We start from the raw sequence: 24,690 nt of genomic DNA, 5'->3' as shown, positions 1-24,690 counted from the left end.
ATTTTTTCTTCTGTATGAATTCTTTTGACATAAAACTTTTGTGAAGATATCGAGATTCTAACGAAAGTTATTAACAATAACCTCATTTTCCGGGAATATGTACATTTGTATGCTAGGTATATGAAGTTGTGGACCGATTCCGCCAATTTTCAACAAGGATCAAGCTCTCATGTAGAAGCGAACGTATGATGATTTTTATGGAATAGTTTTCGTGAAAATTACATCAGAATGTGTAAAAAATGCTTATTTTTTCGGAGTTTTTTTTTAAATTTTGATTCATAACTTTTCTCGAAGTGAACCGATTCTGCTCATTTTCAATACCAAACAACATAGGAAAATGAAGAACGTTTTGGGTGAATTTGGTTAAATTCTATTGCTTCGTTTTATCGTGAGCGTGTTGTAAAAAGCTGTCTGTTTATGATTTCGGTGTTAGAAACAATACTTTCATAAGTTGTTTTAAAAATGTTTATTCTCGAAAGCATGACTGATGGAACTACCCAGCAAAAACTCGGCAATGAGTGATACTTCCATAACCACTTACTTTTCAATGACTACTACTTATCGTCTGCATTACTTAGAAGTACTCTCATAAAGAATTGTGTTTTACAAAAAACAAAACAAAATTAAACCCGCAATAAAATAGCTAAGCAGTCAGTAGAACAGCTGACTAACAAACCGAAGTCCCTTGTTCGTGTTCTAGCTGGCTCTTTTTATTATTAAAAATAAAACAACTTCTTTGTAAGAGAAATTGCAAGTACTTCATTAACTCCCCATTTGTAAGCGAGCGTGGAGTGGGTATGTAAGATTTGCATCCCGGGAGTACCTGGGATCTTTAGAAAATTGAAGATACTAAAATTTTTATGAGTAGCAAAGGACAATTTCATGGAAACATTTATATGGACTCTAGGTGGAAACGTGTACTGATTTCAACCTAAATCAGAATTGTTATTGAGCGAAATTAAACTAAATAACTAAATTAAACCTAAAACAATAAGAAACTCATGCAATCTAAAAAGACATTTATTAATATTGACATTTTTTCGGGATGAACACTCCTCTGTGCATCGTTCGTCCAAATTAAAACACAATCTTATTCGCTACAAACGTTCATTGTCCGTTTAAACTTAGCTGTCTTTAAAGTGTGTGTTACTATGTGTTTGATGTAATTTCTGTAAGAACTACGCATGCACCAAATCGATGGGCGGGTGTATGCAAAAGAAATAGCTTATTGGATACGAACAAGCAACAAATCCACTCAAAATATGTGCTGCTATTGCTGTAAATGATGATAAATAGAAATGCATGCATATATGTATTTTAATTAACGCCCAGTGGTATATACAATTAAATTTTTTATGTTTGATTCTTTAAACGATGAACGCAATTTGTTGCTAAATATGTATGCAATTTACACACATGGAAATACATAGTATGTATTTGGGATCCTAATAGACAAAGGACTCTTTTAATACTGCAGTGTCTAAATAATCATCTTAATATACATATATTTACATATGCTATGAATAAAGCAAGTCAATCCCAACTTTAGCGTCTCTTAGTTTTATAGAGAGAATACATTAAAAAATAGTTAGTTAACCAACCAGCAGTAATCTATTGTAGAGTTATAAATACACCTAGACCACTATCGGTTCTGTTGTGCGCCCTTTATCTGAGTCTCTTTTGGGAATAGAAACCACGACCTCCATACTGATCGATTACAACACTTGCAACAAGTCTACGGAAGCACCCCTATTGTAGAGTTAGTTGTCTACTTGTCATCGAAAGGAAGTGTGATTGTATGTGAAGGGACAAGCCCAAGTTAATATAACTAGTCATAGAACCCTTAATAATAGGTGAAATCAACAGTCACTAATTATTTTGCAAACACAAATTTTAAATTGGGAATATAAATTTATTTGGACGCATTTTAAATTAGTCGATGACTTCACCTTATCCCAATAAAAATTTTCCTCCGGAATATCGTTGAAACACTTTTGACTCTATTTATTAAAGTAGCGAAATCATGTCGAGAGCCTATAATATAGGCCCTATATTCATAAAGAGTAAAGTCCTAACTCTCATTTTACAACACTTTTTAAAATAATAAATTTATTAAATATTTATAAGTAACCTTTGATAAATAAAATTCGATATTTGATATTTATTGTTATTTTGTTATTTTAGTTGATAACTAAATTTAGGAAACAACCCAAAAATGCATATTTTCCATTATAAATCCACAAATTGCATATCAGAGAGTAATAACACTGAACTACACCTTTTTTAAACACATGAAGCAAACCATATACATATGGGCAATTCCATTTTTTTGTTCAGATGAAAGCTTATACAATTTCCTTTAAGGGCTTTATAGTCCCATAATGGGATGCGAGTGGGATATCTATCAAAAAAATCATTTTTTAACTCAAGAATAAGAGTGTTTTTCAATACGTGCTACTTAATTTCGCCTATTTTTTTCAAAATGAAAGTTTTTGTTGTTTTGTTCAAAAGAAAACTTAGACCATTTCCTTTAGTGGGATGCGAGTAGGATGTCTATAAAAAAAATAATTTAACTTAAAAAGCTAAGTTTTGAGTTAAAATTTTTTTTAAAACATAAGCCCCTTGCATGAGAAATTAACCATATGTATATTTGTATAATATTTATGTGATTATACTGGATACTCAGTATTTCAGTTTCTGATCATGTGTCCCTTTTACAGGACTTAAAAATTTGAAGTATGTAAAATATTTAAAAAATTTTATTAAATATTTAATTAATAACCCCATTTTATGGTATAATCGTTGAAACCATTACTTAATAAATTGTTAAAAAATCACACCATCAATTTCAAACATCTTCAAGCCAATTTACCAATTAATTTTTTTGCAGACAACATAGTAAGTCAGAGCTGCCAACCTTTGTTGTGTTCCATAAGGAATTGTATAAATTGAAATTATAAACAGCTACTTGAATAGCAAATCTCATACATAAGTAGACTATAAATGATGTGTTATATAAATACGTTACGATGATTGATGATTGATAAGGGATGAAAAATAAAAGTTTTTTTTTTTTAAATGTCATCTGTTCGACCGCCGGCATTTTTATAATGATATAATTTTGTATTAAATTTTTTGTAAACAACTAAGACGTTGTTTAAAGTAGATTTTATTACCAAAAATTTTGTTTTTTTGTAAAACATTTAAATTAAATTTTTATAAATTACAGGTATCTTCGATTAACCGCGTCTTGCGCAATTTAGCAGCACAAAAAGAGCAACAACAACAACAGCAACATACCAATGCTACATCAGTAGCATCGTCTCCAGTAGACAATAATACGACTAATTCAATAACATCTACAAATGAACTACAGACGGCGACACCACTAAATTCTAGTGATAGTGGAACTAGTACTACAAATCCTGTAGCAATATCGACAGACATCGCCTTAGATATCAGTTGTTCAACCACAGATTCTATAGTTTATGAAAAACTTAGACTCTTAAATGGTCATACCGTACATCATCATCACCAGCATTTACAAGGCCATCACCAATCTGGACCATCGCATCATCACCATCATCACGCTTGGCCACCACGTCACTACTCCTCACCGTCATCGTCATGGTACACTCCACCTTTAAATGCGAATAGTAATTTAACGGCGAATAACGCATCTAATACACCTGCATCAGCAGGTTTCCACAGCCAACATCTAAGTCCGAGTGCAACATCAATACATAATAACACGTGCTCCACAACCGGTACAGAGGATATAACCTTAAAAAAAGGTAGGAATTACTTTCCATATTTTATAATATTTTTAATGAAAATAAAAATGTGTTAGGATTTTTAAAAAAGTACATTGTATTAATTAAAGATATTTCGAAAAAAATGGGGCTAAGGGACTAAACTTATATATATATATATCGCTCATTTACTACAAGACTAGCATAATTCAAAATACGGCTTTTTTGAATTGAATAATAAAAAATTTGTACTATTATCGGTGTGAGAGCGATGTTTTAGTGTTTAAAGTTAAAACTAAAAGTCATGTTTATTACGAATATTGGGAAGTTAAAATTTAATTTAAAGATAGTTGTTTTCTATCTAAATTTAATCGAAATTTGCCATGAAATCTGCCTGGACTTCAAGTATAAGGTATTGTTATTTTATTCGATACATTTGTAATACTCCTAGCTCGGATCGTAAAAATTAGGACGGAGGGGGTGGTTGAAACATTGTTAGCTTTTTATGTTTTTGTTATATTTTAAGACTTAGTCAATAATCTAGTTGTGGAATGAGAAATATGAATTTAAAGCATTTAAGGGTTACGGTAACATTATCATCCTTAATCTTGGTATGTAGATCTGTATTTAGATATCTAGTAAATATGTATGTATTTATGTACATATCTATTTATCCACCTTTATGATGTGCGGTTGTGTGTTTGTTTATCTGTCATTGAAACACTTTTGTGTTTATTTTGTTGCCTGTAGGATGAAAACGACAACTACATGTACTGCAGTAACATCAAAATAACAACACAACGAAAGCAGCATAACATACAATCTAAAATAAAAGGAAACCGACAGACAGACAACGAATGGATGGATGGATGAATGAACCAATAGAGAGTGAATCAAATTAAATAGCGGCTTACCACAATTGGGTTATAAAGCAGTTCGTGGTAAAGAATATTTTTCAATATGTGAACATTAGGGAGTTTCATTTACTCTTATTATTTCGGAGCAAAAAATTGTCGACCATGAGTTCATTTGTTTATGTTTTTTTAATGGGTATCAATATCCAATATTGTCTTATGCGAGAAATAACTTTTTTGAATACTTTCCCGTAATATTCAGCAATTTCTCAATTGATGTTATTATACGAAATGTAAATTGAAGACAATTGTTTTTTTATTGTTTTCCAGTAAACTTTTAAGATTTAAAAAATATCAATAAAACACGGTAAGGAATATGCAGGTGATTCCCAAAAATTAAACAATTTTATTACCAATCCATGAGAATAAAAAAGTGTTACCATCAAGAATTCCCAAAATGATAAATTTAACACAAGAAAAGAAAAAAAAATACACCCTAATGAATAATTTGTTTTGTGTGAGTGTTTGCTGAAACATGTGTATTTTTTAAATATTTTCTGTTTATTTCTAAAATGAGGAATTATACGGATTAAAAATTCCAGTTTAACTAAATACTGAAATAAACTGCTAAAAATTGTTACTGTATCTTATAACCTCCGGTGAGTGATGATGGGGTAGGGTGGGGGTTGTAATTCATAAACATACAAATTACATGCAAATATCATATACACACTTACACACAGAGTAAGATAAATAAAAAGTTTAATGCTTCGTTTGATAATTTACTTTTCAAAACAACAAACCAAAGTTGGTTTAGACTTGAATGTTTACAAAACAAATTTTGACACATTTACCACAAGTATTTTATGTTTCGTATACGAGTCAATGGTGGTATATTCATTTATAGATTTTATTTGCGACACCTCATTATTAGACTATACTGTATATGTAAGTGAATGGTTAGATAGTGTTCACATGTCAAAGAATTTAAATTTTGGGTTTGTATATTTTAGGCGTCATCACAAGGCTACAAATCGCTTCCTTTAAATTTTATCTGATTATATATTTTATTTCAGAATCTTGTAAGATATTTTAGTTTGATAATAATCTAGCTTTAACAAAATTTTTTTTTATTTCATTTTTTTTTATTTTATTTTATTTCATTCAATAAATTATTTTGTTTGAGTTTTGTTTTTATGTCAGCATATACATATAACAATGAAATAAGTTTTGGAATGTATCAAAATGAATCCATATAACATTTACCCCCGTATTCATAAAGATATTAATCGTTTATTTTAGGTTTATTTCGCACATTTTCCATACAAAATTTCTACAATAAACCGTAAGCGCCTTGGCGACACATCAAATTGTTTGACTCAAACATAAAAATTTGAATTTTAGTAGTATTAGTATTCGTTATCAATCTAAAATTAAAGATAAAGCTAACCTAAGCCTAGAATTAAAGAAAAAGGTTTAGCTTTTATCTGAGAAAAATTTTGTTAAACATTTACTTATTATTGGCTTAAAGAATAAAATTATTTGTCTTATATTTGTCAATAGTTTATTGAAGGTAGTTTAATATATTTAACAATTTAACGAAAATCGTATTCATGAATACGATAGTTTGTCGACAGCGGTTCCAATTGTAATCAACCTGTAATAGTTTGTAGAATGAGAAATAAAATTTGCGATTTCTTAAAAGTGTTGTGAGTGCATACGTATTTTTTTCAAATTGTAGTTTTATAGAATCAGTAAAACTTTTGTTAAAAATATGTGTGAAGCATACAAATTTAAAGTGGGACATCTCAGCTGATTTTATACTCTATTTTTAACGTGTATTTATCAATTTTAAATTAAGACAAGCTTAATAGTAACAAGTTTGAGTGTTATATTCGTCTATGCCGAATCTTAAACACCTTCCACTTTTATCAAAACCGTTCTAAATATTTTTAGACATTTAATATACAGTAGTTTTCGTTTATAGTCATCACTGTTATAGTCACATTAGTTATATTATCAATTTTATTAGATTTAAATGTCTCTGTCGATAAATTTAATATAAAAAGATTACTTTATAGTCCATTTATGATATAAGCACTTTTCACATACAGTGAATCAACTAAGATTTTTGCCTACCTTTTTTTAAGAGAATTTTGTTTCTTGTTCATAAATAAAATTCAAAAAAACAGGTAAAATGTTTTCCAATTGAAAGTAGAGATTGTGTAGAATGGGAAAACCAAGAAAAAAATATTAAAATAAAAATTTTGGTGTATTTGTTGTTGCATTTTATTATTTTTCATCAGAATTTGCACGTCAATAAAGTATTTTGCATATTGAAATTTCCAGTTAATTTCGTTGGGTTTTTCAAATTATTTTTTAATTGCTTTTTGAAATTTATTGTTTTATTGTTAAAAGGACACGTGTTAAGTATTTTTCAATCGTAATTTTCAAAAATCATATCATTATTGTGTGAAACTGTGTAGTTATTTGCGTTAAAAATGTTTAAAGGGAAATAATGAGGCAATTCAAATATAAAAAATTAGTTTAGATTTTTAGAGCAAGTATAAATCAATGGAATTCAATTATGAGATGTTTAATCAATCATTAAAAAATATAAAATATAGAAATTGATGAATTAACACAAAGAATTATTAAAAAAACGCACTGAGTTGTCTTTCAAAACCTTAACTGCCAAAAGAGAGCGACTTGTATCCAAGCAAAAACCATTGAAGTCCTCATTTATCTTCTTCAAAGTCCGTATACGAACTTAAAAGAACACTATGTTTAAATTTAGACCTCTAAACAGACCTTAGGTTGCTTGGAAACAATATAAAGTGAACTTTCGTGTGGTACGGGAAAAATACTTAATTAAGTTATTTACAAATAGAGGCGCTTCTCATCACCTAAGATCCACAAAAGCAATATTTTTTAGCTTATACATACACTTATATATAGTTAGAACCCAAATCAAGAATAACTATTCAAATCCAACTACGCCTACTGTATTTTATTCATAAAATAATGCATTCAAAATATGAGGTAGAATATCAAAATTCTAGCATGTAATAGTTCTATAGTGGTATACGGTGATATCCCCATACTTAGAGTGGCTAGGATGGTATTTTGTGTTAGCTTTATTGAATAAGAATCAAAATTATACAATTCTAAATAAAATTCACACAGTACTCCCCAAATAGATGGGGTTTCCGTAATGTAGTTTTTGTTTATCAATACAAAATGACCAAAAACCCAGATTATTTTTGTTATAATCTATGGATTTATACCCCACTAATATTTTTTTCTAGGTCCAAATCCATTGATTTCCTAATATATCATGTATCCAATTCAAAATTACTTATTATTTTCAAAATTAAATCAAAGAAACGATAGATTTCATGTTAAGTCAGATATTGAAAAATTCTTATAGGTATATAGGATAATAAATCGGTTAAGAAATGTCCAAACTTAGTCGTTCCACTACTAAAATATCTAAAAAATGTTATTCCAATATATAGGAGTAATAAAAATATTAAATTTTATAAAATAATGCAGAAATATTAAAAAAATGAACAAAAAACCTAAAAAAGCAAAATAGTTTATTGACCTTAAAAATTAACAATACGTTCACATTTTATCAAAAATCTCGTTAATTAATATAACGATTTTACTTTTTATGGTAGAAAATTAAAATATAAGATATTCTTTAAAAAATACAACAAGCAAATTGATTTATTTTGCTAAAAATAATTGTTCAGATAAAGTTTTTTGTTAAAATTTATAAAATTTTACATAGGCAAATTACTTAATTGATTCACTGTATATGCCATCTACCCGTGGTCATGTAATATGAAAAAACTTCACGCACAAAATTTTTTTCTAAAAAATTTGTTTTTAAAGTCAACAAAAAACAAGTAACGATCCAAACGAAGAATTGTTTGTTGAAGAAGATTAAAGAAATTTCAAACGCAGTTGATATTTTGCTACATTTTTGCTTAGAGCAAGATACAAATTTCATTTTTTTTATTTGAAAAAAAAAAAAAAAAATAGAAGATACAACTGTAACCAACATCCTCAAGGTAAAACAGACTAAAATTATTGTTTTTTTTAAATAATATAAGCAATATATTTTAATGAATTTATGAAAATAATATTTATTGTAATAATATTTATTTCTTTGACGTTTTTATATTCACAAAAAATGAATATATAAGATTTTTTTTATTAGCACATTCTGGCATATACAAAAAATTTTTGTTTATAATCACTTTAGCGATATACTCCTCAATTTGTGTGCAATTAAGAGTTGTGGCTATAAGCGAAAAGTACTGTGAATAATAAAATTTTGCTTCCGTGCTTTATTCATCTACGGAGCTAATTTTAATCGAGTCCATAACTAATTTATGGACCTTTTATGGAGATATGACCAACTATTGGCCTATCCGGATAAAATTTTGCAGAATGATTTAACGATACACAAAACTCGGATTTTATCCGTGTATACTTACATATCGTCATCTGAAATGCAAAAGGACGTAACAACACTTAAAAATTTACAGGAGAGACAAAAACCAAACATTGTCTAATATGTTGCTTTTTAGGACTTTCGGACTGTGGAAATGACTAATTTGTTGTTGGTCCCTTCTGAATGTTTAAACATTAATTAAATTGGTATTTAAGTATAAGATGTAGGTCCGATTTTATTGCCAATATTTAACCTTATTCCCCATATAAAGAAGTTTATTCTATAGTTATGACCAACTATGTACCACTTTTAAGTGGTTTTTGGAAATGGACCTTATATGGGAGCTGTGACCAAATATGGACTCTTAACACATTCATAATGAATTTTATACCGATATTTTCATTCAGTAATTAAATATATCGTTTACGTGGTTATCGGAAGTTGGCCTTATATGGGAGCTATGCCCAACTATGGATCGATTCAAAAAATATTTTGCAGAGTGATATATGTATATACAAAAAATATTTATGTCGAATATTATTCCAATATCTTTATATCTTAATATGTTATGTGCATTTAAGTGATTTTCGGAAGTGATACTTATATTTTTTGACAAAGTTATTATTAAAGATGTGGCCTCCGGTAGGTTAGTGGTTAGTGTTCTAGTCTGGTAGACCGGAGGTGGTGGGTTCGATTCCCACCTGAGGCACTGGTTAAGGAGCGCACAACAGGCCTGATAGAGGCCTAGGTGTATTTCTTCGGATTTGATGTATATTCATCCTCCTTTCAAACTAACTAACTAACTATTATTAAAGATGAATCCGTTTCCGAGAATATGTACCTCTGTATGGGGGCTATGGGAAATTTTGGACCGATTGTTTAGAGTCTGAACATAATTGATCCCTGGGCAAAAAAAAAAAACCGTGTGGCAGAAATTAAACGTTAAACTTTTAAAAAAGTTTACTTGGAAAGTGGAATAAGTCTATTTTTAAAACCAAGAAAAATTAGTTAAAGATGAACAAAATTGCACTGTTAAATGGGATTTTTTATACTCAAAACAAATTACAAACTCTGAAAAACATCTGAAATTTTGCCAAGATAAAGTATTAGTATAAAATATGTAATATGTACGCAGTATTTAAAATTTTATGTTATATGAAAAATTCAGAAAAAGATAATTTACCTTTACCGGTATCACTCGGATTTGTAGAAAGATTAAAAAAATAAATTTGCGATTCACCAAACCTTATGTGAAAATTTGGTCTGTAGTCGACATTAAAGGCACATTGGTATGGACCAATTATCACATTAGCCTTAAACTATCGTACAGCAGGATTGGCAGGATGATCGATTCGAACATACTAACGACACCAACATCAGAAGGCAATTTGTTGACTCAAAGAAGAATTTAAAAAAAAAACAAAAAAAACCCAGGATTCATTTTGAAAAATTCTGTATATACAGGTCTAAAGGCACATTGGTATGGACCAATTATCACATTAGCCTTAAACTATCGTACAGCAGGATTGGCAGGATGATCGATTCGAACATACTAACGACACCAACATCAGAAGGCAATTTGTTGACTCAAAGAAGAATTTAAAAAAATAAAAAAAACCCAGGATTCATTTTGAAAAATTCTGCATATACCTACATATGTACATATATATCTATATCTATAGAAGAAACAATATATAGCAGAAGTGAAACCTTTATTTTAAATTCGATAGATTGCACGTTCAGAGCCATAAAAAAGTAAGAAATTATATAACTTAAATTGTACCTTGCCTCCGATATATTTAAGCAATTTGTTGATGAAAAACTAATTTTCTGAAATAGGTTATATATAGGGTCTGGAGGAAAATATAGATATATCCTGATAAAATATGGTGAATCGTTCTATGTTTACATAAAATGTATTTATCCTGAATTTCACCCCGACATTAGCCTTTTTGAGGGAATTTTGGAATTTAACTAACTTTCTGAAGGGGTCTTTGTTTGGGGGCTAAGTGAGGCCCGATCATTACATAATTCTGCAGGGTCATCAAGTATATGAGCAATTATTAAAGTTTAATTTTAGAGTTAAAAAAAAAAATCAAAAAAAATTTTTGATGGCACATTCAAAATATTTTGTGTGAATATAAACAGACCCTAACCCGTGATGAATCCGTTCGCGTTAATTATTTTGATCGAGGGGGCAAAAGTTATAGCGGGTTTCACCAAAATATTAAAAAAAATCTTAAAAATAGTAAAATAGTATAAAAATTACACATAATTGTAAAAATAATTCAAATTCAGCGCATTAAATACATACCATAAGATTTATTTTCAAAAATTTTAAAAATACACAGTAAGAAATTTCATTTCAGAAATTTTTTAACTTGTTGTTTTTCAAAAATCGAGAATTAGTAAAATTTAAGAAAAAAAACTGTTAATATCTGAATTCTACGAGCTTGATTTATAAGGGAATGCAATTAAAAAATTATAGTTTGAAGGAATTAAATATTTATAGAGTGATGCTTTTTGATGCTAGGTACATTCTATTTGGCCCACAAAACCTTCAATTACTTAACTTTTTTGATGCGCCCCAGTTTTACAATAAAGTATTAAGAAAACTTGCAAATGGTGATAATTTTGAGCATCATCCATGATGTGCCTTGGCAAAATGTGTTTAGATAAAAGTGAGGTCTTTGTAGCTTACAAGGACATTTTAAATACATTTATGATCCAAAACCATTGTGTTTGTCATTATCTTCATGTTTATTCATTAAATGTTTGTAGAAGTCGATGTTTGATATATAAAATAACAAAAATAAAAAAATTAAATTTTGCAAAATTTTTAAAAAGTTCATAAAATTTTTGCATTCGAATATTTTTGCATGCTCCTCCGATTTTATATTTCAAAATAACAAAAAACTCAATTTACGCAATAATTCAAATTATTTCCTATATAAGTGCGAATGTGCCGCTCCAAAAACTGATATTTTAAAAAATTTACGTTCAAGTTTTCCAACTTTTTTAGATGTCTTACCCATCTCCTATTCCGGGCACATTAACGAAATATATACCATACTGTGTATAATTACATCTGCTAAGCACTGTTGTCCCAGTTTTTGTATCCAAGTTCTAATACGTAACACACGGATAAGCTTGTAAAGAATTTATCTCCTAAGTGTCTTTAGTTAGCACAATAACAAATAGTGTCAAAAGTTTAAAGCTATGGACAAAAAAATAAAAAGAAGGTGAAAAAATTAGTTAGTGACACACGTTTTTTTAATTTTGTAAACTTCCAAAACCGATTACGTTTAGAAATGAAGATCTAGAGTTTTACAATTTTGCAATTTTTAGGCTGGAAGTCTTGTGTATATAAACCTGTAAAAAATGTATTTGACATTTTATTCTTACCAAAGTTATTAACAATTTTCAATTTCAAAGGAATTAAAAAACTTTGATAATTGCTCATATAGAGTATATTAAACATATTTGTGAGCTCAAAAGCTCTATTTCAGGGTATGGGGGCTAGGTGAAATAATAGACTGATTTTAATCATTTTGATTATTCATAGGTTTCGTCCCTGTGTGAACAAAGGATCATGTACCAAATTTCATTGAAATATCATGAAAATTGAGACCTGTAGTTTGATACAAGGTCGCACTGACACAGCTAAATCGAAATTATTCTAAACCGATTGGTATACTTTAAGGTGGTTTAGGACCAATATTATTGAGCATTACACACAATATTGTGATTGTGCATCAGCACAAACCCAATAAACGCTCCCCATTAAAGTGGTGTAGGGTATAATTATAAGCAAAGATGTCATCTTGCTGTTATAACCTCTCAATATGGGTTTTTTCAATTTTGAGGAGACAATAATCTTAAGGATGGGATGTCGAAACCCTAGTCTGATGGACAAATTCTACCAGATTCGGACTCAGTAAATCTCATTTCTTTAATCATTAAACATTAAAGTTTAATGTTAACCATACAAATCAGCTGCCTTTTGGTTTAAAAAATAAAATTGTTTTACAAAAAAAATCTAAACATATTTTGAAAATAGTATGTTAGTACATATATAATTAATTTTATATATATAATTAATTTTATAATTTTAAGGAATGTGAAAAAATTTAAAAATTTAGTTTACGTTACAAAAAAGTAATAAAGTTTCGTTCCTTATTTTTAAGAAAAAAGACACATTTTCAGTTTTGAAAAATACTGCTAATGGCAAAATTGTTAAAGAATCTTCAAACTTCAGAACCGTTACGGCACCTCTTAAAACATGTAATTTTTTCGCCATATAAGTTTGGAGATAAAAAGCAGATATTTGACTCCTATATCTCTCTAGCAAATTCATGATAACTTTTTGTCATTTATTTAAAATCCATGACGAAGGGGTATATCAATTTGTATTTAGCGACTATCTTAAATTCCGTGATTTGTCAGAATTATTTTTAAGAAGTACTAAAATTAATTAAAACGACCGTTTTGAAATGAATGAGCGATAGGCGAGTTTGTGTAAGTCCTACGACTTAGCTGTAAATAGTTTTTGTTCACACAGATTCCTTTATTATACTGCTACGGTTTAAACATTATCTTTATATCATCTATTTGTTTCGAATATTATCAAGTATTTACATCTTTCATTGTCAACGCATAACAATTCTTTGGTACGTGACATAAAATATTTTCTTCCAACATTGCAAGCAAACATATACTTAATTATATATGTCAACAGCCCAAAATGCTCATTCAAGCACAAACAACTCTGTTATGTGCATTTATTAGGGTGGGTTTTTATGAATGAATATTTTCATATTGTAAAATATAAGGAGTACGAATCTGACTATTACCATACTTGATTGGGATACTGCTAATTCATTTCATGATTTGGTCGTAAACTAGGATTTAGGGCAAAGCGCAATTCTTCTTGGTACGCAATCTAATGAACCAATTTTAGAATTAAATAATTACTGAACATACAAAGTTGTAATTTCCTGAAGGATGCTAGGACTAGTATAAAATATAAACCAATGATTATAAAATTTGAAAAAAGGATTAATATTCACATGAAGTTTAAAAATAATCTAATGCGATAAAATGAAAAATCAGTTGTCAACATTAAAGGAATTTTCTGTAAGGGAAAATTACTTTAATGGAGTAAAATCCGATTTTTAATTTTTTTAAATAAACTTTCCAATATAATTTGATGGCATTAAAAACATTGTTCTGATGAATATAATGCCTATGGCTTGATCGATTCAGAAAAAAGTCGATTCATACATTAGCACAAACAAATATATGTGGTGTAGGATATAACAAGTATGATAATAAAGACGGATACGCCCGACTAATTCAAAATAGAGTTTATTTATACATTAATAATTTTTCAATTATTAAAAAGAAATTTATTCAAGTGATTATATATAATATAATAATATAGAATATTATACTGTAGGTATGTAAAGTGTTAAAAACAATAAGAAATACCTCAAAAAGATTATATTGGTCACCTCATCATTGACTAAGAAAAAACGAAATATTTTGGGTAACCTTAAAATTTTTTTGTCAATGATTTATGCCATTTTATTTATGGAACGAGTCAAAAGTGAGACAGTGTAATTGTAATACTCCTCATATTATTACTAAGTCTCTGCAATGCCGATGATGTGTTGTCACAAAAACAACAACGCGTTTGACAGATAATGAACGTTAAAGTGACAAGTTGTAAAAAGAGTATATTTTCTGATACTTATCTTGAATATAAACGATTAAAAGGTATCAAATATGTATTGTATATATGTATGTATGCCTGTCTGTCTAACTGTCTTTTTTACTTACTAAATGTGTGTGGATCAAATATGCATTGTATTGTGTGTTTTGTGTTTGTAGTTTTGTGGAAAAGGGTCGTGCTAGTGGTTGTTTAAAAGAAATCTGAATCTAGATAAAAAGATTCCTCGTACAAATATGTATAAAAAGGAAACTGTCAGTATTCATGGACAATTTTATTTTGACATTTTTTCGTACATTTCTGTTCTGAATATAATGTCTTTACAATAAATTTTTTAACTTTGTTATAGTTCAGTTTTCTGATGACATGTTGATTATCTATTTGCAATCGTTTCTAAATCATATTAAAAAGATTTAGGTCAGATGTTTTGAAACTTAAAAAGGTAGATAAAATAGAAATAGAAATACCCTTTGTTAGAGATAAAATTAAAACTTTAAAATTGTAATTTTGTATTTTAATTTTCAAACAGCTATATCGTACTCATCTATCCTAGCTGCCATAAAAAGCTTTAATTCTATACTTCAGTAAAATCTTAATTCTTAACAATAATTTGGACAATAGTCCAATAAAACAAACAAATTATTAACTAACATCTCATTATAACCAGCACTTTATACATATGATTCTACTGTTCTACTGTTGTCAAATTTTTAGCTAGCTAGAAAATATTACTAAAAAAAGTAAAATTTATCTGATTTTTCATATTTCAGCAATCGAATCAGCTTTTAATAGTGAAATTATGTTGTATTTTAACATTCAAACGGAAGACTAAAGTAAAGTATTATTCAATTATTTTAAGGGTAAGAGCCCGCGCATCACCGCCAAAGTTTGTAAATGCGTCAGTCCTATCCCCTTCAAAAAATGTCTTTAACGATCATTACTGACTTAGAAATGCTAGTATAGCAATGAAATTTGACATAAGTAAGTCTCTTATGATCCAAAACCTCTCTACCAAATTGTATGTCGATCGGCCCATAATTTACTTTACTTTAACGCTCATTACTGGATTAAAAATACGAGTAATGCTATGAAATTCAACCCAAGTAAGTTCCTTGCGAACCAAAACCTCTTCCAAATTTTATGTGGATCGGTCCATAATTGACGTTACCCCACTCTAAGATCCCCTTTATAGGGGAGCCTTCCTTTTACGGCATATGGTTTGATGGTGGGTATATGAGATTCGGCACAGCCGAATATAACACTCTCACTTGTTATAAATGACATACATATATACGAATTAAACATAAAAAGGTGAGCTCAATACTTATCATAGTTTTACCGTACTTGCGATGTAAAGTTGAAGGATTTCAGGAAAAGGGTAATTTTGGTTAACAATTCAGTTAAAATGATATTATTTCAAATTCTTGCTTAATTTTGATCGAGTAAATTGAGAATATTATTTTCGAATCCATAGAATGTTATTCCTGATAATTTTTCAGAAATCAAGAATCGGTAACCTTTTGAAAACCGGGCTCAGAGTGAAGTTTTTGTATATTTGATATTATTTAATAAAAATAGCAAATGTTGTCTATTCAATTCAAGACTATTTTTTTTTAACACTTAAAAACAAAAAATACGTGTTGTTAGAACCACAAAATTCTCGGAGGAAATTTTAATAACTCAAAATGGTTTAAATCATTTAAAGTTTTTCTATCTTTTTTACCTATTTTCAACATAAGTACACATAATAGTAGATAACTTGTCATGCACTGGAATGTGAAAGTAACGCAATAAGTAACAAATACATCTTATAACAAGTAAAGGAGCGGATCCAGCTCTCGGTTTTATGGTTAATGGTTTTTTATTTTTCTCTTTATTTTTGTCTTGTGTTAAAAATGTTCTTTTTGTGGTAGAAAAAGTATTATTATATTCGTAAATATTGTAAATTTTAAGAGAATTTCGAAACGTTGTAAGATCTAAAAACCGTGTATACCGTGTTTAAGTTATGTTTTGGAATACAGCATATGGAATACAGTATTTCAGTTTTAACAGTACAAAATAATAGTGTTGTAAGTAAAAAAGTAAGTTTCTCCTTTTCAGTACTTAAATTATTTGTAGATTTGGTAAACAAATTTGTTAAATTATATATGAAAAATTCAGTAAATATTTTACTTCTTTCTATTAACATATTTGGCTCAAATCTAAAATTTTTCAATAAAGATTTTTGCCGAATCTACCAAAAAAATAGTTTGATAATTTTAAATTTAACAAAATTCATGTTTGTTTTGGTAATTTTTTTTTTTTTTGGAAATTGTAGTGAGTGTTTAATAAATTTTTCAGCTAATAGCATATCTCTTTAATTGAGAAAAAATGATTTTTTCAATTAATTCTGTGCAAATTTGTTATGAGCATTTCCACCGAAAAGTATATTTTTTGTCACATCACTTCATTGTAATTGGTCGCCTCTTTATCCTATGTATAGAGCTATTAGAGCTCTACATAAAAATATAAACAACTTAAAAATATGTATATTGTTTCCCTAGATATAAGCAGTTAATGGTGCGTGACGTGATGTGACAAAAGTAGACTTTTCAGTGGAAAAAAGTGGCCCATATACTATTTTCGTGATACGTCCGATTTTAAGTAATTTTGCATTTTGTTTGGTGAATTCTTGTACTGAATCGTTAATTTATTTTTTTCTGTGTCGTGAGTAGTCGAAGAGGAGCTAGAAATGGCTAGACAAATATGATAATAGAATTGATATTCAGGTGACTAGCTACTGAGTTTTCCCTTTTAAAAATATGTTAACCTATTTAGATCGGAATTCAATGCTTAATAAATATTTCTCTTTCCTATTCTTCATTTAACTTTTAACCCCCTTATTCACAAACAACATTTTTATTTTATAAAAGGTTTATGAAACAAAATTTCCATACAAATTCTAATTTATAAACTGTTTATAAAATAAAAATTTTGTTTGTGAATAAGGGGGTTGGTTAGCCTTTATTTTAGTTTTTTACTTAAAGGAAGTGTTTAGTTCTAACAACATTTTTAAATGAAAGGAAATGTACTTTTCTTTATATTTCATTAATAAATACAAAATATTATTTCATATTTTTCGCCAATAAGTATATTACAGCGTTACTTTAAACATTAATTTTAGTAAAATGTCCTAATGTTAAAATTTAAATGTTCATATCAGAATTTGCACAGCCACTCTTTAATGGAATGAAAATTTTATGGGATGTTAAATTGAAATTCTTTCACTATTCCTTTTCTTCTATCTTTGTGTGCCAGACACAAAAACAACAGCAACTGAAATTTCAATATTATTATAAATTAAGTGCGCACGATTTGTTCAAGTATTTCGATATTGTCACAATTTGATTTGTATATTGTGCAATAATACGATATCACAATAAAATTTACTGAATTTCTCCCTTACTTTATGAAATATTTTTATTTTGCAATCGTACGCGTGATGTTTGTTTTGTAACTTGCTGTCGTTTTTAGCAAATAAAATGTACGAAATACTAAATACCTAAATATTTATTTTAAATTATTGTACTGCACGTGAGTAAACTTCACAAATTTTTCAAAACAATAAATATTTGAACCAAGAGTTAGTTTGTTTAAAGGGGGTTGTGTTACATCAAATCCGAAAAATACACCTAGACCTCTATCCGACCTGTTGTGCGGTCATTTATTAGTGTCTCTAGTGAGAATCGAATTATATAATTTTTGTTTTGGGGAGTTATTTCATGAAACCAAAAAAAAACAATATCTTAAATAATAAACTACATATAATACATACTTCATTTCAGTTTTTCCAATTACATACATACATACATACATACATCCATACATACATACATACATACATACATACAGACATACATACATACATACATACATACATACATACATACATACATACATACATACATACATACATACATACATACATACATACATACATACATACATACATACATACATACATACATACATACATACATACATACATACATACATACATACATACATACATACATACTACATACATACATACATACATACATACATACATACATACATACATACATACATACATACATACATACATACATACATACATACATACATACATACATACATACATACATACTACATACATACATACATACATACATACATACATACATACATACATACATACATACATACATACATACATACATACATACATACATACATACATACATACATACATACATACATACATACATACATACATACATACATACATACATACATACATACATACATACATACATACATACATACATACATACATACATACATACATCATACATACATACATACATACATACATACATACATACATACATACATACATACATACATACATACATACATACATACATACATACTATACATATATACATACATACATACATACATACATACATACATACATACATACATACATCATACATACATTAAAACAACATACATACATACATAATACATACATACATACTACATACAGACAATACATACATACAATACATAACATACATACATACTACATACATACATACATACATACATACATACATCACAAACAAACATACATAACATACATACATACATACATACATACATACATACATACATACATAACATACTACATACAAATATAGGGATTTTAAAATCAAACAAAAAACAGTAGAAAATTCATATCAAATCTATTTATTTATTAATGTAAACGTTTAAAATTAAGGAAAAACAAAAGGAAAAAAATTCAACTACAAAATCATAACGAATAACGAATTCAATGAAATTTCGCAAATCAACAATTTTGTATACAAATTTTTATTTTTTTATTTTTAGAAATCGATGGTCATAATTCTGATGAAACTGCTTCAGGTGAGGGTGAAAACTCAAACGGTGGCATATCAAATTTAGGTGCTAATGAAGATGATCAAGCGCGTTTGATTTTAAAACGCAAATTACAAAGAAATCGTACATCATTTTCAAATGAACAAATCGATAATTTAGAAAAGGGTAAGTAATAGTCACAATTTTTTTAAATTTAATAATTTAAATTCTAATTAACAACTGATATTGTAAAATAATAAAATTTTGTTAATTTTTTTTATTGATTTTCATGCAGAATTTGAACGCACTCATTACCCTGATGTTTTTGCACGGGAACGTTTGGCTGGCAAAATTGGCTTACCAGAAGCTCGTATACAAGTATGGTTCTCAAATCGAAGAGCGAAATGGCGTAGAGAAGAAAAATTGCGAAATCAACGCCGTACACCTAACTCAACAGGACCGGTCTCGTCGTCCACCACCCCTGCTGCCTCGCTGACTGACAGTCCAAATAGCAGCAGTATTGGAGGTAGTTCCACAGTTGCACCTGTTATGCCAGTATCAACTAGCAGTAAGTATTTTTTTGTAAAATGTTTCAAGGTTTTTCTGTAGATATTGAGCAAAAAGCTATAATAACGTCTAATAAATTAAAATAGCTCGTATGTTTTTTGACTATTTTGGCTACACTACGCACTCCACAGATTCCATGACGGATTTAACGTCAACATCTTCCATCACCAACTCAGTTGTAGCTGCCAATGGCCCGGCGCCTTCACTAGCTCCCAGTACTAGTCATCTTGATACGGCTCCAACAGAACATTTAGAAGTTGCTACACTAGGACACAATAATAGAAGTGCTACCACTAGTTCTAACGGCGAAAACAGTCATGTACAAAGTAACAACAATAATGGTCGTAGTAGCAGCAACAACAACAACAACATTTCCTGCCCAACATCAACTAGCAACACAGGTTTTATACATTCACTACATCATACTCCGGCGACTCATCACAGTGTCATGCATTCGGAATCTCACCTAGGAAGTAGTATCATGCCAACTCTCTCACCACAACGCATAAATTTAAATGGTGGTTTCGGTACAACTATGACAGCGATATATCCATCTATGCATCACACTGCTATATCAATGAGCGATACCTATAGGTCAGTAAAAATTATATTATAACTTTAAATATCTTTTGCGGTATTTTTAATACCACTATCAAAAAAAGTGCAGGGTATTTGGACTTCGTTGGTACGTACATATGTAAAATTCTACGCTATTATATAAATATAAATCTATTCACAAAATGTTGTGGAGATCGGTCCATATTTGTCCCTATCCCCTATATAAAGCCTCAAACCCATTTTTTCCTTCTATCTTAACAAAATTAAAATTTTATATATTTTATATTTCAGTTCTATGGCACCTATGACAAGTTTTGCACATTCACATCCGCCCATAACATCTATACCTGGTTCTCCGATATCACAACAAAGAGATTTAGTATCACCATCACTGTATCAGTGTCACGTTTCCTTAAGACCTCCTGTACCACCGAATCATCACCACCACCACCATCACGTTATTTCTAATGGAAGTTTTGGGGCCCCCTCCGGAAATGGTAGTTGCAACACTACAGGTCAACTGCAGCGCATCGGCAGTGGATCAGCAAACAGTACGCCAACTCTTAACTCAGGTCAAAGTAGTTACGATAGCTTAGGTGCATATTCCCATGCTGTAGGATTACCTCCACCATCAACGTCATTACCAACACATCAAGGAATAAGTAGTTGTTCATCTGATCGTCAGACCTCTTGCAGTCCCCATGCTAATTTAAGTAACAATATCGGTCTAAACACCCACAGCGGAACAGTGCCAACCTCGACAGCTACACCATATTCACAAATGGGTTATAACGGTTACACAGCAGTTGCGGCGGCAGCCACCTGCAATAACTCCAATAACAGTCCTTCTCCAATCCCACATCCGTCAACGGGTAAACAACAGCAATTTTTCGCTTCCTGCTTCTATTCGCCATGGGTGTAGACTCTCTATAATATAAAATTAAAACAGATTTTTAAAATGTTTTAAAAATGGTTTCTTTGCAAAAAAAAAAAACAATACAAACAGCACATCACAAACTTTTATGTATTTAGTAGATATAAAAACATACAACTTGAACAAACACACAAAATATAAATTAATTTATTATAAATATTCCAATTTTAAAATATAACATATTTTATTATCATATGATCATTTAAAAAAATAACAAACTAAACATATCTTTACCAACTAATGAGTTTTGTACACACGTATATAAAATATTTATAAAAGATTTTTCAGTTGTGGATTCTCCATTTGCTAACATTGCTCTGGAAACCTATTAAGACATAACTTTTTCTTGGTACAATTTTCAAGAAAACTTTAAGTATATTTTTAAATGTACTTCTTGATTAGGCGATATTCTAAACACATTCCACATCGTCCCAGTGTAAATATTGCTTCATGCTGCACATACATAATTGATTACGCATGTTAAAAATTAATCTTTTCTGAGGATGCAGACGAAGTGGAATAACTAGTAAATTAAAACATATCCTCAAAAATATGGTAATCATATCGTTTTTTGCTATATCAAATTATTAAGGGTTGAAACCGACTCATCATCTTTTGAAAATCTGAGTTTATATTAGTGTTCAGTGAACCCTGTTTTATATTTTTATGAAAAATTCATCACTTTATATATATATGTATAAATTAAAATTGCTGACCTCCTTATTGGACCCCCAATAATATACATATATGTAAGTATGTATGTGTTATACATTTAATAATAATTATGTCAAAAATTCCACGATTCTGTAACTCTGTTCCAGTATTAGGGAAGCTTCAAGCACTTGTTACAAACTTGTTTAAAAGTTTTGTTTATAGCACGATTGCTGAATAGAGACTTAACAAAGCTACATACGTATGTACATTGTATGTATGATTTTTTTTCGGTTGGTGTGGGGAGGCATTAGAAAAAATTTAGTAGTTGACAACGTTTTGGTGGCATTTTTTATTGATTTCTGTTCAATGCATTACAGTAAGCGACAGTTTTCAAACCAAATTTTAATAAAGAATATGCATGTGAAATCCTATTTACGTGACAAAAAGCTTGAATTACAGAAATAAATATCTGGACTTAAAGTAAAACTACATATAAAAACATAATAAAAAACTTTAATTAAATAAAACAGATATGTATTAATTGAAATATTAGAAAGATAATAAAAAAAATATTTTTAAAAATAAAAAAATAATAATTTATAAACGTAAGACATACATTCTTTTAATTTTTGTTGCTATAAAAAGTATTCGTTATCATAAATTATTCTGTTTGTATAGTAATGTGAAAATTCATTGACAAGTGGAAAAAGTTGGTTAAAACATATACATATATGAGTATATGTACCCTTCAAACATCTAGCAGACAAAACTGATGCGCATCACCCCAGACGCCACGTCAGAAACACTTCTGGACGATTGTCAGACGAGAACGCACATTTTACAAAAACAAAATACATTAATTTCGAATTTTCGTCTTCTAGAAATATACTTTTAAGTTACTTCCGGATGATAGTTAGAAGAGTGCATCCATTTTGCTTAAACAAAAAAACATGATTGTTGATTTTTTTTCATCTGGAAGTATACGTTTTAGTGACTCCTGAATGATAGTTAGGTGAGAACACACATTTTACAATAACAAAATACATTGTTTCCGAATTTGTATATTCTTGGTTTGTATGTTTATTTCACTTCTGGAAGATAGTTTGAAGAGTGTACACATTAATGTTGCATTTTAATCATCTGGAAGTATACATTGTAGTAACTTATGGATGATTGTCAGACGATATCATACATTTTACAAAAATAAAATAGATTGATTTCGAATTTTCGCCGTCTGGAAGTATACTTTTAAGTTACTCCCGGATTATAGTTAGAAGATAACAAAACAAAAAATATAAAAAAATAAAATAAATAATGCAGAAATTTTGCTAAATTCAGTGATGTTTTGTGTTTTGTCCTGTCATGTTCAGTTTTAATTATTCATTGTAAAACTTAAATTAGTTATTGAATTTAATATTCATAAAAAAATAGTGTAATTAATATATTGTGGATCTTAAGTAGTAAATAACAATATGACAGTGTTGTGTAAAAAATCAATTGTTAATAAACATTTAAGAAGGTTTTGTTAATTGGTGAAATTTATTAAATAAATACCAAAAAGTAATTATCTTCAAGGATTATATAAACAAAATTAAAAAGTAAGTTGCCATATTTTACATTAAAATACTATTTTAGGATTTTTTTTTTGACTTTAAATTTTGTCTCTCTCTTAATTGGTTTAGGAGTTATAGACATTTACGGTGTATTTTAATTCTGACTCTATTTACAAATTTGTAATTTTTTCTATGATTTTCCATAAAACATAACACATAGACCAGAAATTCGAACATACCAAAAAGTAATTATATTCAAGGATTATATAAATAAAATTAAAAAGTAAGTTGCCATATTTTACATTAAAATACTATTTTAGGATTTTTTTACTTTAAATTTTGTCCCTCTCTTATTTGGTTTAGGAGTTATAGACATTTACGGTGTATTTTATTTCTGACTCTATTTACAAATTAGTGATTTTTTCTATAATTTTCCATAAAACATAACACATATACCAGAAATTCGAACAGAAGGCAAAATGGGATTTCATTTGATGAAAATTGCATTTTTAACCCATTTAGATTTATTTGAGTGAAATCTTAACTTTCAATATTTTTTTTAAACTATTTGCTCACTTTGGACCTGTTTCTAGATAACGTATTATCAATTAGAGGTAAAATTTTATTTGTATTTCATTATCGTAACAAAAACAAAATACATTTACATTTTTACTTAAAGTATTCACACGCTATCTTGAATCATTATATTCAAATTAA

The 24,690-nt window shown here is 28.8% G+C and overlaps 1 protein-coding gene across 1 annotated transcript; it reads left to right on the top strand.

Annotated features, from left to right (window-relative positions):
* Nucleotides 1–3,229: 3,229 nt before the first annotated feature.
* Nucleotides 3,230–22,944, top strand: LOC119615047 (paired box protein Pax-6-like; the record flags this gene model as incomplete). Its single annotated transcript, XM_037971131.1, has 5 exons — nucleotides 3,230–3,794; nucleotides 19,720–19,893; nucleotides 20,003–20,275; nucleotides 20,406–20,868; nucleotides 21,124–22,944. Coding segments are annotated over 5 exons (2,106 nt in total), but the record flags the coding sequence as incomplete, so codon positions are not given.
* Between the last annotated feature and the right edge of the window lie 1,746 nt (nucleotides 22,945–24,690).

Source organism: Lucilia sericata, unplaced genomic scaffold, assembly GCF_015586225.1.
Source record: "Lucilia sericata isolate MDLA Ls3-8-SP2 unplaced genomic scaffold, ASM1558622v1 Contig003934F_arrow, whole genome shotgun sequence".
Taxonomy (NCBI): domain Eukaryota; kingdom Metazoa; phylum Arthropoda; class Insecta; order Diptera; family Calliphoridae; genus Lucilia; species Lucilia sericata.
The sequence above is the reverse complement of the archived record's forward strand: the minus strand, read 5'-3'. Positions and strand labels throughout refer to the sequence as shown.